The 16346-nt window shown below is 41.6% G+C and overlaps 1 protein-coding gene across 1 annotated transcript in view; it reads left to right on the top strand.

Moving 5' to 3' along the window:
* The window catches only part of GABBR2 (gamma-aminobutyric acid type B receptor subunit 2), a 400562-nt gene that overhangs the window by 374570 nt on the left and 9646 nt on the right, over positions 1–16346 (top strand). Inside the window, exons 17-19 of the mRNA XM_009643511.2 lie at positions 1–175; positions 6929–7111; positions 9524–9653. The exon at positions 1–175 is cut by the window's left edge and continues 14 nt beyond it. Coding sequence (XP_009641806.1) covers positions 1–175; positions 6929–7111; positions 9524–9653 — 488 coding nt within the window. The remainder of the gene's footprint in view (positions 176–6928; positions 7112–9523; positions 9654–16346) is intronic.

Genomic DNA, 16346 nt, shown 5'->3' with positions numbered 1-16346 from the left:
TTTGAATGACAGCAAGTACATTGGAATGAGTGTGTACAATGTGGGGATAATGTGCATTATTGGTGCTGCTGTTTCATTCCTTACTCGGGACCAACCCAATGTGCAGTTCTGCATCGTTGCTTTAGTCATAATATTCTGCAGCACCATTACTCTCTGCCTTGTGTTTGTACCTAAGGTAGGTGAATTTGTTTAGCATGGGTCTGAATTTTTTTCCTTCTGTTTTATAATTGTGATTTAATATGTAAAAGTTCATTGCCTCTTCAAGTACAGGGGACATGCGTGAAATCTAAACCAAGCCCATCTATAATCTCTTGTGTCTGGATCCTGAGAGGAAGAACAAAACTTCATGAGATTTTGGAGAAAGTGGAATATGCAGTTACAGGAGCTTGAATACATGTGTTTCTAATGCCTATATCTTTACTGAATCTGTGACTGGGGAAATGAAGGTTGTTTTCTGTAATTTCAATGGAATAGTCTCCATTTCCAACTTTCAGGAACTTTTTGGAAAGTGTGATAAGTGGGGATTCAGGAGGGACAGGCCCAGTTGTCTACTCTGCCATGTTTCTCATGTACCCTAAGCAAGACAATCAGGATCTCTGCTTTTATACCTACAAAACAGTAAGACCTTTTTAGTTCGCTGGCATGCTATAAGATCAACTGTGTTGAAACCTCTAAGGTTTTCAAGTATGGTGGTACAGTAGGCTTTGTCAGTACCGCAGAGAACTGTATGTATGCTGCAAACGCTGACACTGAAGATATACTTATTAATGAGTATATTAATGGACTAAGTGAGGCGCAGACTGGAAGGCAGATGCTTTCATTTCTTTTTGCTCTTTTGGGCTCTCAGGATGTGTTTGTTGTGCGTTGTTGGAAGAACTGAGAAGACACCCACAGAGGGCTGGAACACTTACAGAGTTAAGCTTTAGACATGAGTATGACAGATCTTGAATGAAGGGAGAACTGGTTTCTACGTAAGCTTACTTTAGCAAAGCCTCAAGTTCTGGAGAATTTATTTGATACTTTGAAGTAAAATGTACAATTGCATTCATTTTAAGTGACTTGCATAAATCTAGCTTATCACCCCAGATCAGATCCGTATGCGATCAGATGTCTGAAACGTTTGCAAGACAACAGCCAAGACACAGGTGCTTTCATGTCTGGAATCTGGTTTTAGGTTTTTCAAATGAGTAGTGATAAAGAGTTTGTGACTCTTTACTGGTCCGTGTTCAGTCAATGGATTGAACAAATCATAGTGAATAGGTTCTGGTGCTAAGTGGTATCTCTGGTGATGGTTCTAACAGGGGCACCAAAAGCTATATGTGTAAGAGAAACAAGCTAATAAATTTATCTCAAAGTGTTCCCTCTGAAAGAAATTAGAGGCACAGACTACCAATAGAAGCTGACTTCTGATCTGCAAAAAAGCAAAGTAATTTGTTCTCCAGGACTGACTCACTAGGATGTTTTTACAAGTTCTACAATTCACTTCTCAAATATTAAAAAGCTGTACAGACCTATACAGTCATATTTTTATTCTGGATCTTAGGGAAGAATTATGATTTCATTCTAAATTAAGGGAACATTCCCAAACACAGCAATGGAGAGTACTTCAAAATACTGCAGGATTTAAGTGTGTAAGCTGTATGAAAATGCGTATTAAAACTCAGATGCCAAAAATACCTCCACAGAATGTCAGAACTCTCTTCAAAGAGAAAATATTATTAATGCTGTGACATGCTCTTCTGCCCCTTTGCTTTCATGCTCCTTTGCCCATCCTTCTTTTCTGCTGCCACAGGCTCTGAAATGGCTTTTCTGTTTCCTTTTTTAACCCCTTCGTCTGTTCTTCTTTTAAACCCCAGTCACCCTGCCCTCATTTTTCCTTTCTGTTCTTTCTACTCAAAATACAAACATGAACCGTAGCTTTCTAGCATGAAGTACTTCACCTCATTCCCTTTATTACCAGGTTTCCAAATGCATTAAAAATTGTCATTGGATAAGGTACAAAAAACGAGGTTGAAGCAGGAGGTGGAATGCAGCATTTCCAATGTCCATGTGAGTGCTTTCACAGCTGGAGAGCTGTTCTTGCACTCATATATTTTGCCCTACATTTCTTCTCACCATGCTGTGCCACAGTTACAGCAGGACTGCTGGCAAGCACTCTCTCCTGCAACCTGCTCCAGCACAGGTTTCACAATAACCTGTCTGGACCCCACAGAAGATTAGATCTGACACCACCCAGTTCGTACATCTAGGTAAGATGTCAGTGTGAGACAGGCACCAAATCTCTCCCCTTAACAAGTATGTAGTCAATTAGCACAATTTTGGTGACATAGGAAGGGTGCTGGTGGCTCATCAAGCACAGGAGATGATACTGAAGACTTGGAAGATTAGACTTTTTCATTTATTAAACTGTGGCCTGACAGATGAAAGCAATAACATGCTTTTGGGCCAGGTGAGTACTTCTACTTCTCTGCTACACAGAATAAAACACATTCCCTTTAACTAATCTTCAGCAGTCTCCTGGGCCAACAGTGCTGGAATTCAGTTTTGCCTCATGGCCCTTTTATGAATCTGAATAGGCAACTGCTCAATGATAGGCAAACTAGGTTTTAGAAACATAACAATTTTCCCTTACTTCTTGTCAGCTCTACTAATCTTATTTACTTATAACATGGCAATTACAATACTTCTCCAGTGAAATGTCTACCTCGTCCACTGCCATTTCGTTCAGCATCAAGAGTCTCAGAAAAACCTGAGGAAAACCCCATAGCAGAGTAAGATAGATCAGGGAAAAAATGTTCATTGCTCTCTCCATTTAAAAGTATCCTCAAATACAAAAGTTGATATCCATTATACTGCATCTTACTTATAGTAACTGTATCACAGAATCACACAGAATCACAGAATGGCAAGGGTTGGAAGGGACCTCGGGAGATCATCTAGTCCAACCCCCCTGCTAAAGCAGGTTCACCTAGAGCAGGTTGCACAGGACATCGTCCAGGTGGGTTTTGAATATCTCCAAAGAAAGAGACTCCACAATCCCCCTGGGCAGCCTATTCCAGTGCTCTGTCACCCTCAAAGTAAAGAAGTTCTTCCTCATATTCAATTGAAACCTGTTATGCTTCAGTTTGTGCCCATTGCCACTTGTCCTGTCGCTGGGCACCACTGCAAAGAGTCTGGTTCCATCCTCATGGCATCCACCCTTGAGATATTTGTATGTGTTGATGAGATCCCCTCTCAGTCTTCTCTTCTTCAGGCTAAACAAGCCCAGCTCTCTCAGCCTTTCCTCGTAGGAGAGATGCTCCAGTCCCCTCATCATCTTTGTTGCCCTCCTCTGGACTCTCTGTAGATATTCTTGTTATCTGATCAAAAAATGTCCAAACATTTTTAAAACTGTTATAGATTTCTGGGTTCAAGGATATCTTGTAGAAGTGACCTGCAAAATTCAAACATACATTATGTATATTTTTCCTGTTAGAAGTTAACTCTAATTACCTTTTTAAGGGCCAACAGGTCTATAGTATTTTTCAGCATACTCATCACTTCTTTAGAAGAAGCAATCCTAATCTGTAGTTTCTCTTCAGGAAGTAATTTTTCCATGTTTGTCCATGTTTATCAAATGTCCGTGTCCTTCCATTTTTTTCTTCTTCATCCTTTCTGAGACAGAACCCTGCTCACTTCTAGTCATCCATCCAGTGCATGCCATTGTTGGCTGCAATGGCATTAGCACATTAATTCTGATCCAGTTTCCTGTAGAGAGGCAAGACAAAATCAGTTCTAGGGGGCCAGGATTAAAACAGTAATTTTCTCTGTTGGTAGCAATTTTTGGCTATTTGGCATTGTTCTTTGTAGATACTCAGCATTGACTCTTCGTCAAAACTGAAACTGCACAGATGTGAGGCAGCAAGACACAAGTTCCACTGACTTTATGGCCAGAGAAAAAGAAAAAATCTCATCTAACCTCATCACTTGTACAGTGTGAGCCAACAACATTGCCCATGTACTTTTCTATCTAATCCATGCCACATGAATGAATTCATTAGAGCATATAGCCTTGTGGCAAAACATCCAGTCTTTAGCTATAAACTCCCAGATGAAGATGAGTCAATTGATGGATGGCTATACTTCTATCTTATATTCAGTCTGAACTTAGACCACATCAGATTGCCAAGCTTTTATCTTGTAACACTTTTCCCTGCTAATTTAAGAAGCTTTGTAATTACTGTTCTTCACCTTTAACTTCATTTTAATGCAGTTTTTGGTCTGGCAGTCAGACACACCAGTCATTACAGCCTAATTAGAATCAAAGAAATGGGGGAGAGGAGGTGGGGGCTCTAGGAAGACTCAGCTACAGCAGGTTACTCCGGGCCTTGAGCAGTTAGGTCTTGATTATCTCCAGGGATGAATACTCCCCAACCTCTCTGAGCATCTATACCAATGTTTGACCACGCTCACAGTAGAAAAAGGTTTTTTTCTGATGTTTAAATGGAATATCCAGTTTTTCAGTTTGTGCCTCTATTCCTTTCATTGGGCACCACTGAGAAGAGTCTGGCTCCATCCTCTTTACTCTCTCCCATCACATATTTATACACAGGAATAATGTTCCCCCCCGATCTCTTCCATCTCAAGGCTAAACAATCATCAGCCTCTGCTGGTATCATAAAGGCTCCAATCCTTTTCAGCATCTTTGTGGCCCTTCACTGGGCTTTCTTCAGTACTCTCTTGTACTGGGGAGCCCAAACGTGGACACAACAATCCACATGTGCTCTCACCAGGGCTGAGTAGAAAGGAAGGATCCCCTCCGTTGGCCCAGGGTACTGCTGGCTCGTGTTCCACTTGGTGTCCACCACAATCCCCAGTGCCTTTACTGAAAAGCTGCTTCCCATCCAAAGACCCCTCAGCCTGTTTGAGTGGGTGCTTGGGGGTTTGTTTCTACCCAAGGGCAGGACTTGGTATTTCCCTTTTCTCAGCTTCAGGATATGCCTGCTTGGCTTTTTACATCCCACTGAACAGCAACACAATCATCTGGTGTATCAACGCCTCCTCCTCTTGGAGGATCATCCGCAAACGTTCTGAGGGTCTGCTCTGTCCCAGCATCTAGGTCACTAATAAAGATGTTGAACAGTATTGGTCCTAATGTGAACCCCTAAGGTACAGCACTAGTGACTGGCTTCCACAATCCTTTGAGTCTGGCAGTTCAGCCTGTTTTTAATCCACCTCACTGGTCACTTGCCTAGTCACTGCGTCATCAGTTTGGCTGTGAGGGTGTTGTGGAAGACAGTGTTGAAATCTTTGCTTAAGTCAGGAAAAATAACCCTCTCCCCTCATCTTCCAGCCCAGACACCTCACTGAAGAAAGCTATCAGGTTGGTCAGGCAGGATTTCCCCTTCATAAATCAACAATGACTGCTTCTAATCACCTTCTTGCTCTTAATATGTTTGGAAATGGTTCCCAGGAGGATTTGCTGCAGCAGCTTCCAGGGACTGAGGTGAAGGTGACCAGGCAGTATTTCCCCAGATCCTCCTTCTCACCTCTCTTGAACACAGATGTGACATTTCCTTTCTCCCAGTCCTCGGGAACCTCTCCCAGTCAACATCACCTTCCAAAGGTAATCAAGAGTGGCCTTGCAATGACATCAGCCAGCTCCCTTGGTCCTCAGGGATACACCTCATCAGGTTGCATGAACTTGTTGTGTTCAGTTGCTTTAGGAGTCCTAGGGGTCTGGGATTTCTGAAGGCAAGTTTTACCAGTAAAGACTAAGGTCAAGAAGGCCTTGAGTACCCCAGACTTCTCCATCTCCTTTATCACCTGAAAAAGGAAATTTATTGTCTTCAAGCACTATCCCGATCTGCAGACTTGGTCTGTAAATACCTGCCAGGGACCAAGTGCTTCAGTGTCTGATCAGTCAGATCTCTCTCTATCAGAGGTTAGCTCCTTATTTCATGCTACTGCGGCTGCAGAACAGTTTTGTGCTCTGAAGAACAAGAGGAACCAATTCCAAAATGGGGCTATACCACAAAACCTGGCTGGGCTTGTGCTAACAAAAGGATTGCCCCTTCTCTCTTTTCAGACAACACACCACCTTTGGATTTATGCTGCCATGCCTATGCTCTCAGGGCAGGGAGCTCCTTCAGCGTTGTCTGTATACAATTATATATGTATGCTCTTTGGCGAGTAATCATAAATTCTGTATTCGCTAGAGTAATCTGAGAAGCTCTCTCCCCCTTGCCTAGTAGCTTTCTCTCCTCACGTCGAGGTGATATTTTCACGTTGTCACCGAGTGTTAAATCTTACTTGCTTATTTGCTTAAATTAAATATGTTTAAGGTTAACCTTTTTTTAAAGTGGCTTATTTAATTTATTTGAACAGATTTGGTTTATTTTGGGTCACTAAAACCTAATTAAGTTTCTGTTATCTCCAGAGTGCAATCTCCCATGAGTTCTTTCTGTTAATACTCCTGTTTCATGCCTCTCTCTGCTTGAGTGTCACTTGTAACAGTAGGAAAGGAGAGATTTCAGATGAAACTGTGCTTGGGAAGAGAAGGACTTGGTGGGTTGTTTTTTTCTTAATGGAAGAGTATACCCTTTGAAAGTGTAAACATACCAATGAAGGAGAAAAATATGTTTGATGAAAAATTAAAATATATTTTTAACATAATTAAAATCCAGTTAAATATATTTTAAATCAGTTTTTCCTTTTTTTTTTTGAACACTTCCCTTTGCCAAATCATGTTGGTTCAACCTATTCTGTAAAGCTATTCAGAAATCTCCTCAAGTACTGCACGTGGCAAGCACAGCTCACTTTCCAGAATTTTGTACTTGAAAGTCAGAAAGGAACTCCTGGTTTGCCTTTCAATATTTTGAGATAAAAAAGAAATAGCTGCAAAAATAAAACTGTGGACAGGATCTCTTAAGGCTTTTCAACCTTTCAGCTCATCACACTGAGGACAAATCCAGATGCAGCCACTCAGAACAGACGATTTCAGTTCACTCAAAATCAAAAGAAAGAAGATTCAAAAACATCAACATCAGTCACCAGCGTCAATCAGGCCAGCACATCTCGACTAGAAGGACTGCAGTCGGAGAACCACCGCTTGAGAATGAAAATTACAGAGGTATTGTTTATTGGATATACTGCCTAGCCAATTCACTTTTTTAAAAAATTTTTTCTTGCAATTCTGTAAGCTGCTTAAATGTTGACTACTTTTTAGAGGAAAAAATTAGCTTTCCCCATAGAAAAATATTGAAATAATAGGAAACAGATTATTTATATGAGTGGCTAATTAATACAGTGAATACTTAGCAGGTGTAATAAAATGGAATTATGCCTGAGCAAGTTAAAATGAAACTTCCCTTATTTATTCATAACAGGCAAATTACCCTGCTGCTTCACGTGGACGTGGTGAGCACCATAGAGCAGCATAGCTCTAGAAGCGCAACCTTTGCATCCAAGTGTAACAGAGACCCACAGCCCCAGGGGCACTTGAGAACTACCTTTGTTCCTGTTTACAGCTGAGTTCAGAGGCTGCTGTTGCTGTTATTTCTCAGCCTCTCTGAGAGTTCACTCAAAAGCTTGCTAGAGAGATTTTTGCATCTGCCATGAAACAGAATTGCGTATTTTCTTAAGGTAGAAAAGACCTTTACCGTCATGCAAGCTGACCCTTGTAGCACAAAGGCCGTGAAGTTTCTTCAGCCTCTACTGAGAGAAAGGCTAAATACCTGGAGTGCACCAATTCCATTAGAGCTATACCATGTATATTTTTAATTTTGTCCATCCTTGCTCAGGAGACCTCAAACGATGACAAATCAGCCTTGAAGACTGCCCATTTTGTGAGACAAGATAACCATAACTGGCCTATATCTTACAAAAAATTAACCTGTTCTTGCCTAGTCCGTGAAGTGTTCTTACACCTTGAAGAAAAGGCATTTCATTGCAATCATTACTTCTTTATCCATATCTTAACTAACAATTGCCTATGTAACCAAAATGTGTTTACTCAGACTACCAAAGACTCCAAAAAGCAGAAGTTATCCCTGCCTTGTTAAAGAAACTTAGTTCAGTTTTGCCAGGTCCTTTTCATGTGAGAGCCTTCCAATTTTTCATGAAGGCTCAGCTGGCTACTGGCTATTTCAGTTTCTTTATCCTACTGTAGTTTTTTCTACTAAGCCTCCTAACTGACAAGATTTCAGCCTGTGCCTTGCAAAGGTCATGATGGTGATCACAGGTAAGGCTGATCAGGGCAACTGAGCCATATCAATGCACACAGGGCCCTGCTGATCTTTTTAGACTTTGCTTGAATAGATGAAATTCAATACCCAGAACCAGTAGATCCAAGTAAGAGTCTCATTGTCAAGGGGGTTTGAAGAATGTCCTACCATGGCTAGCAGCTACATCTCTGGCTTATCTACCTTGGGTTGCTTCGTCCCAGTTCTATAATGAAAAAATGTAAACCTAAATTCAGCACTTCTAAAATTCAGTTAAGCCAGTAGTGAGTGGTATGTACTCTGGACACCGCATCCTGGACAACTGTGCACAGAGAGAGCATCCCAGATCACCATGGAGATGCTTGTATCTGGTTATTTTCTACTGGGACTGTAGTCAACTGAATGCAAGTTAGCCTCTGGGGAGAGCACCCTCTGTACAGCTCAGTGCTAAAAGCTAGGGGTGTACCAACCCAGCATTTGTGCTCCGGCTCTTCCAGTCAGAAAATGTCTGTGCTTCTCTCCCTCTCGTCTTAAAGGATGCTTTTGGGGAGAGAGGGGACTGGGATTTTTGTTTCTTCCCCCTCCCCTTATTTCCATTTTTTTCCCCTCTTGGAAAGTTACGCTTGCAGTGGCAGTTTAGTGCTAACTATCAGATTACACGGTTTAAGACACAACAGATATAAAACATGGGGATAATTTTCAAATCACAAAAGTATAGATTGTTCGCAGTCCCAAAACTGAAAACTGTGAGTTGCATTTTATTCAAAATTTCACATACACAGAGACACAAACAAAAAGTCTAACAGGACTCTAAGAAAGGTAAAATGAATAAAAATAATGTTTAAGAAAGCAAAACATTCCTGATAGAGTTGACCGCAGTCACTCCCATGGCTGGACATGCCCCTGATGCCATAGTTCACTTATATTCTCTGTATGTTCAATAATTGACTCAACAAAGTGGTTATAGCTAGGTATGCCACATTTGTACGCCTAAGTAATAAATAGCTGGGAGCTGTTCAGACTGGGCTTTCTAATGCCCATTTCTTTCTCCTTCAGCAGTACCTCTGAATTGCTTAAACTATCAGCTACTAAAGCTTATTCTTCTCGTATGCCCTGTGTGCAATATCACAGCTGAACGTGGGTTGTTACTTGTAGCATGGTTTTTAGAGTTAGTGCTGCAGTGCCATAAGAAAACTATGTGGCACCGTGTGGCAACTGCATTACCACCTGCCTTCTAATTATAGCAAGGTATGCAGTTGCTGCAGATACCTGAAGCAATGACTCTGGAGTTTTTAGGGATTCACATTCGTTCTGTTTTGCAGCTGGACAAGGACTTGGAAGAGGTCACAATGCAGCTTCAGGACACTCCTGAGAAAACAACATACATTAAGCAGAACCACTATCAGGATCTTAATGACATTCTTAGTATACGGAACTTTACAGACAGCAAAGGTGAGAGCTAGTAAAATCCATTAGTAGCTTAACCCACCAAGATTTTGAATAGCAATCTCATTGGATTGGCTCCAGAGCACTTGGACCTTGGTAAGACAGAGCTTTAAGTATTTTGGTCACATTACAGAAAGCACGCAGATTCACATAATGAGCTATATGGTAGCCACTGAGTAGTTATTTCTCTGTACGTATGTCTTCTGTTGTATGCCCAATGTGCATAATACACATGGTAACGTGGGAAACTTTTAAAAGCATACTTTGGTTCAGATGTCAAGTTTTCTGTGCTGCACAGAGGGAGGAAAGTCACGGAGTGACTCAGGTCTTGTGAATTAATTGTGCCAGCCTTCAGCAGTAGGAAGCCCAGTTTAATACGTTCTCATCTGAGTAGGACGTTCATACCCTGCTTTTGGACACTGTTATCAAGCACGTAGAAGAGAAGCATGTAAATATTTCAGTGCTGATTTGGACTCTAAATGCAGAATTAAAGGCACTCATGTATGAAAATTCTTCCCTAGGAACTGATAAAAAAGGATTTCGTGATGACTGTAATATTCATAAGTTGTTTCTACTGTGTCTTTTGCATCGCTCCCTCAAGAAATATATATGAAAGAATTGCTTCCATTAAAGCTATTTCACTTTTGGGAAGCAATAAGATCTGGCGCATAGTGCAGTAAAGTGGAAGCCAGGACATCCAGCTTCCATTTCTGACTCTAGAATGGATCTGCTTTGCAACTTCTGGCAAATGACTTTCTACAGCTGAATATTACTATGGTACATGAAAAACTAGTTGCCCCGTGTTGGGAAGTTGTAGACTTGCATGTTCTTTGCAATGCTAGGCTTGCGTAAGCTTGGTTAAGTGGAACAGAAGCTACTCCTGTAAATATAGTTGTTGAAGAACAATTTTAGAACAACAGCAACAGTTCATATATGCTTTTGAAGTATATTGAAATTTTGGTTGGATGAGGTTACTTTTTCATGTGCCTTTCCCAGTGTCCTTTTTAAAATTAAAAAACAGAAGGGGGGAAAGGAGGAAAAGGAAAACGTAAATAGCTGCTGGAGGCGTGTGATTATTGGGCTGAGATCAGCAGCAAGAACTAACATCAGTGAGTGGGATGAGGCAGTTTTACCAAGTGTTTGAAAGGAACACATAGAATGTTCCACTCATGTCAGATGCTGCAGGAAAATGATAAATCATGAATAATATTTCAAGCAAAAAAGATACATTACATTGTGCCAAATGCCCATCTGAGTTTGGGTATGAGAAATAAAAATGATCCTCAAGAGATACACCGGGTATAAATTTAGGACGGGATGCTTCTCACAGCAGGTTGCACTCCATTAGCAGTAGGATGCTGGCAAAGAAATCAAGGAGAAAATATAACCTTTCTGCACTTACTTGTGGCTAGATCTACAAAAGACATTGATGCCTAACTGCTGCTTTATGCATCAGTATCCAAGGTCGTCTGTGTTCATAGGTTTCCCCCAGTACAGTTCCCTAATTTCTACATTTCTGCTGCAGGGTACATTTTTAAAATCACCTGTATGTACTGAGCCTTAATGTACTGAGCAGCTTGGAACTATGTACTGTTGGGATTTACGGGGTAGATATTCTTCTGCATGCTGAAGTTGCCAGACATGGTTTTCTGAACGGACCTTCCACATAAAGGTCCGCACGAAAGAGGGGGGAAGGAAAAGAAGGCTGTTTTCCCTTGGCCATCTTTATATTGAATAGGATAGAGCATCCATTCACCTGGGAATGATGAAGACCTGGATCCCAATTTGCAGCAGGTGTTTGAAGCTTGGTTCTACACCTGGTGGTGAATGCCCCAAGCATGAGCATTATGGGTATCCTGATCCTGACCCAAGTGACATCAAATATTCGTACTTCCAGGCTCTGAACCACCACGTTCAACAACCCTCACTAGCCTTTTTCTATCCCTCCATTTCCATTCCTTCTGCCTCTTGTTTTCTCTATTTCCCTGTTTCCCACTCCCTTAGCTACTTGTCTGAATCTCTTCTGTATTTCTCTCACTGCATCCATTCCCAGTAGTCAACCTATGAGCTTAATTTAAATTTGCCATTCCAATCAAAATAACAAGGCTTTGGAGAATTCATACTGCTGAGTCACTGCTGCTTCTGTGCAGATGCAAACAGACATCACTTAAATGGTATTTTAAAAAATTCTGGCCCTTACGGCTACAGGAAAGCTAACTTTGACATAACTATGCTTTCTGTAGCTATGTATTTCATGTAACTTTCTGTAGATGAAAGTACAGAACCCTGAAATTATGCCTTCCTTATGGTACTTGAGTGAAGCGTTGGAATCATAAATAATTTATTAGCATGACCTAAAAGTGACCATGTCTCTCACCTCCACTGTGCAACTGGGGAAGCCAGTCCGATGTTGTTTATAAGGTGATGACAAGGTCTGTGCCTACCTTGGACCTTGTAAAAATGTGAGCTCAGAGAGAGGGAGTAGGACAGTGAAGAGAGATGCTAAAAATAGCAGCTGACTTGGAGCTAAAAAATCATAGCAGATCATTTCCCGCATTTGCATTGTGGACCTGGCTGAATCCTATGTCAATCTTCTTTATAAAATACCTTGCTGTGCCAAAGGAGTTCACGTAAAAGAATGCAATGCAGTCTATCCCCATTGCTATTGCTTACACAAATTCAGGGCACTGCACTTCAGAGAACAGATGATAACACAGGACATATGCAGTGCATCTCGAATAAGTCCTAATCAAACTTTAATGTCATGGGACACTTCAGTAGGTTTCTGATCTGTAAAAATTGTTCAGAGCTAAAATCCCTAACCCATACAGCCAAGTGCCAAAGGAGGTTATTTGATTCTTCCCTTTCTTCCCCACCACCTTCATTTACATCAAATATGGATTTAGGATACAAAAGTTAAATTACTTTAGCCCAAATAGATAGTCACAGCTGTGCTCTCCCATAGCTGCCTGACCTCAGGCAGTTTCATAACTTTGGAGTTCCTGGTTAGCTATTAACAGCAACAGCTCCTGGTGAAGCCCAGCTCTTTGCTGGCACGGGGACTCCTTCTTTACAGCACATTTCAATTCAGTATGTCTCATTTAAAGAGAGATATTATCTGAGACGCTCATTTCTTCTTCACAGATGTGTAATGTCCCTGAGACACCTACAGCAAATGGCTATGTAAGAAAGGCAATTAGGAAATGTGGTTTGTAGTTTATGGTTTGATTGCTTCTTTTTTAACGTGGGCTTTTGTCTGCGCTGCTCGATAGCTTTGCATGGTCAAGCAGTTCTCAGCATGCTCCATGGACCACAGCTCTGGGACCTCAAACGGCTTCTCCAGTTGAATTTAAAAAGGGCATCCCCTTAACTTCATTTGATACAATCCTCAGATGATTTTGAGTCACCGCGTCTGCTAGCGACCTCGGCTCTGTGCAGAGCACACCATTAGCTTTTCCCCCAGCTTGCTGTTTGCAGGACCTGGTCACCTAGCTGGAGCAGCAGAGCTGCTTTACAGCCCGGGTTTGAGGCAGGGATGGGCTGTGGGTCGGACCCACGCCTGGCCCAGGCAGTTCCTGTAACTGGCAGCACCGTTCAGCAAAGAGAGCCGAGCTCAGAGACATGGCTGAGTTTTCCAGGCTGACATTTGAGAAAAAAAAGAGGATAAATGCCTGTAAGTGTGATGCTGTGTAAAGAGGAAGGTTGTGCCGCACAGCTCCAGGGAAGAAATAGCCTGGCACGGGCACAAACCAGAGCTTCCCAAAAGGGCTCCCTGCACCCATGTAGCTGGTGTGCCAGAAACAGGAGAGGCTTCGTGAAGGTAGAAGCAATTTTTCCTGTGCAAGTTCCTGCAGAGACAAACGTTACTGAGGAGAAAAATACAGAGGACAGATACTACGTGGTTTGGGGGGCGTTGGATAATTTGCTACGTTTGGAATCTCACAATCTTACTCCATTTGTCTTCTATTTGACATTTTATTGCATGAAATTATTTCTACATGAATGATTCATAGATTGCAAGGGGTTTGTATAAAGCCAAGCTCCGAAGAAATCCTGCAGAAGAATCTCCATTTATTTCTACCTTTGCCAGTACATCCCAGAGTTGTGTATTAGGGAAATTAATGAATGACAGCCATCCTATGGAAAGTATGTAAGAAGCAAGAGACAGCCTTGCAACAGTCCCCGCTTATGAACAAACCCTTTTTGCAAGTTCTCTCTCTGCAGGCACCCTTGCTTCCTCAGAAAGCCTCTTCTGTTTTGAGCCAGAAAACAGTCTTTACTCGTTGCTGGAAATGGACTGGGAGCCTTCATTCGCATGTCAGAGATGCCTACATACTGTCAGTTGTCACCCCACTCCAGTGTTGCCTAGTCTTAGTTTTTCCCCCATGTAAAAGCAGCTCAAAGAATAACACATATCAAAGGCGTGTTGCTCGTAAATGCAAAGCGAAACAGAGTTCGTCTGTGATAGAGGGGGGGAAATATTGCTTCCATGAAGTTAGTGTGATTTGAGCGTTAAGCCTGAGATTGAAACCAGAGATTCAAAGGGAAGGCTTTCAGAAATAACTCCTTTAAAGGAACGCTGTTTTAAAGAAAGGATATATAGTTCATTATATCCCTTGTATACAGAGATATATAGAGATACACATACTAGTTTCTACGAAGCCTAGCAAATGCATTCCAATCCTGAAACGGGATTTTGTTTCTCTTTCAACAGGGAGACCAAACTGCCAGAGGTTCAGTGCCTACCCTTCCTTGCACCAAAATAAATCTGTAGTAAAGGGAGTTTCTTCTGATTTAAAGCAATATAAATCAGAGGAGAATCTTGCTGGCTTTTCTTTTTAAAAAATCTTCCTTTCAAAACATAACTCTCAGAAGTCATGATTTAGACTGCCTGGTGCTGTGTGCTCAGTTCAGGAGAACTTTTTCTGATATACCCAGCAGGCCATGTGATCATTTTAATTTTTCCTTTTGTTTTATTTTATTTTCACCCTGTTCACATGAAAAGTGGGAACTGGCTAGTCATGTTTCACAGTCCAAACCACAGAACTGTGAAAAATTACAGCAGATTTTAAAAATCTACTTCTAGCTTTAAAGTTTCCAGAGTTCTTTAGTAAATCAGCAAGGTTATCTCTGCCAGCTCTTATAAGTCATTATTAAACCATGCTTGCTTCTTTGTGGACCATAAAATATGCTTTCTAGCAAAGAGAAAACAACAGTGGAATTGAAAAATGCGGGGTGAGGAGCGGTTCTGCCATCTAGTTGTAAGCCATCAGAGGAATATTGCTGCCGAAGCGTAATGATGAAGATGTTCAATAAAGCTGCAGCGTACAAACATCAAAAAAAAAACCCCAAGCTTCTAGTTAAAGAAATACACATTCGAAAATCTGGGAAGAAATTGCAGCAGTGGAAAGCCACATGGTGTTTTCTGCCTGCAGCCGAGCAGGAGTCATTAAAACGCATGACGCGTTTAAGCCAGCCCGGGTAATTCTGACAGCACGACGTTGCGGAGCGATTCCGCAATTACAGGTGCGGCAGGTCTGCGGCGAGTGTCACCCCTGGTCCCCTCTGCAGCCAGCCTGGGGTGTGCTCTTCCAGCTCAGGGCTTTGTATTCGGAAGCCGTATCTCTGCTGCAGGTAGGCAAAGGTCCCGGGCTAAAGCCTTCTGGCTCCCACCAGAAACTGGGCAGCAGGTTTTGTTCTCTAATGAACCCATCAGCAAGTGCCGTGCGAGGCCCTTGAGATCTATTTGTCTTTTTTCCCGACGGTTTTCTGAACGGAAAGTGCTCGGGCATCGCTTATCCAGACTTCTGAGTTCCAGTTTGAGGTCTGCAGAGGTGAAAATTACTTAGAAAGTGCTTCTGGCTAATGTAAATTCAATTTTGAAGGTAGCTGGGCCATCCCAGTGCAACTTGTTCAGTAGCATCTGCGGTGGTGGACAGTACCCTGAGAACGACGGGCATTTTTCAAGCGGCAAACTTAATGGACAGAGGAAGTGCTACTTTCCAGGGGAAACTGGGAACTCAAATGCTTATTGTTACCCTTAATTTATTTTCTTTTAGTTGTTCACATATATAAAATCAGTTTCCTCCATCTTTAAGGTTTTTAAGTGCATATGGTAATAGTGTTTTTTCTTTAAGCTCCAGCTCCTGGAAGCATATGACTAAGTGAGAATCTTGTTCTTCATTATTTAAATGAAAGGTAAACGGAAAAAAAAAAAAAAGAAAAAAGAAAGATATTCTGGTTTCCATAGCTGCAGAATAAAAATCTAACAACTCCTCTCTCCCAAAAAGCTTAACAAATAAGAATTACCCAACTTTTTTGTATTTTGAAAGAAGCAAAGGAAAAACAAAAAAATCCCAATGTTGTGGCAGTTTTGTGTGGATTTCATCTGTATTTTATACATATACATTAAAACTTGTATATGGTAACCTTGTATACAGAGATTTATGCAGTGTATTAAGGGAGAGTCATCGCAAGAGTGGTAGGAAAGGGTCTATTAAGAATAACACACAGTAATATATGGGCAGTTGGTGTTGAGGGGTGAGTAGGCAGAGAATATATGATTTCTGCTCTACTTTAAACTAAATCCCCCACCTTTTTGACAGGGACCACCTCCTTCTCTCTCTCTCTCTCTCTCTCAGCACAACTGAAAGCACAAGAAGCCCCTATAGGGGCGTACAACACAGATTAATACATGAA

Source organism: Egretta garzetta, unplaced genomic scaffold, assembly GCF_000687185.1.
Source record: "Egretta garzetta isolate BGI_Z169 unplaced genomic scaffold, ASM68718v1 scaffold88, whole genome shotgun sequence".
Classification (NCBI taxonomy): Eukaryota; Metazoa; Chordata; class Aves; order Pelecaniformes; family Ardeidae; genus Egretta; species Egretta garzetta.
This window is presented reverse-complemented; position numbering and strand designations above follow the sequence as displayed.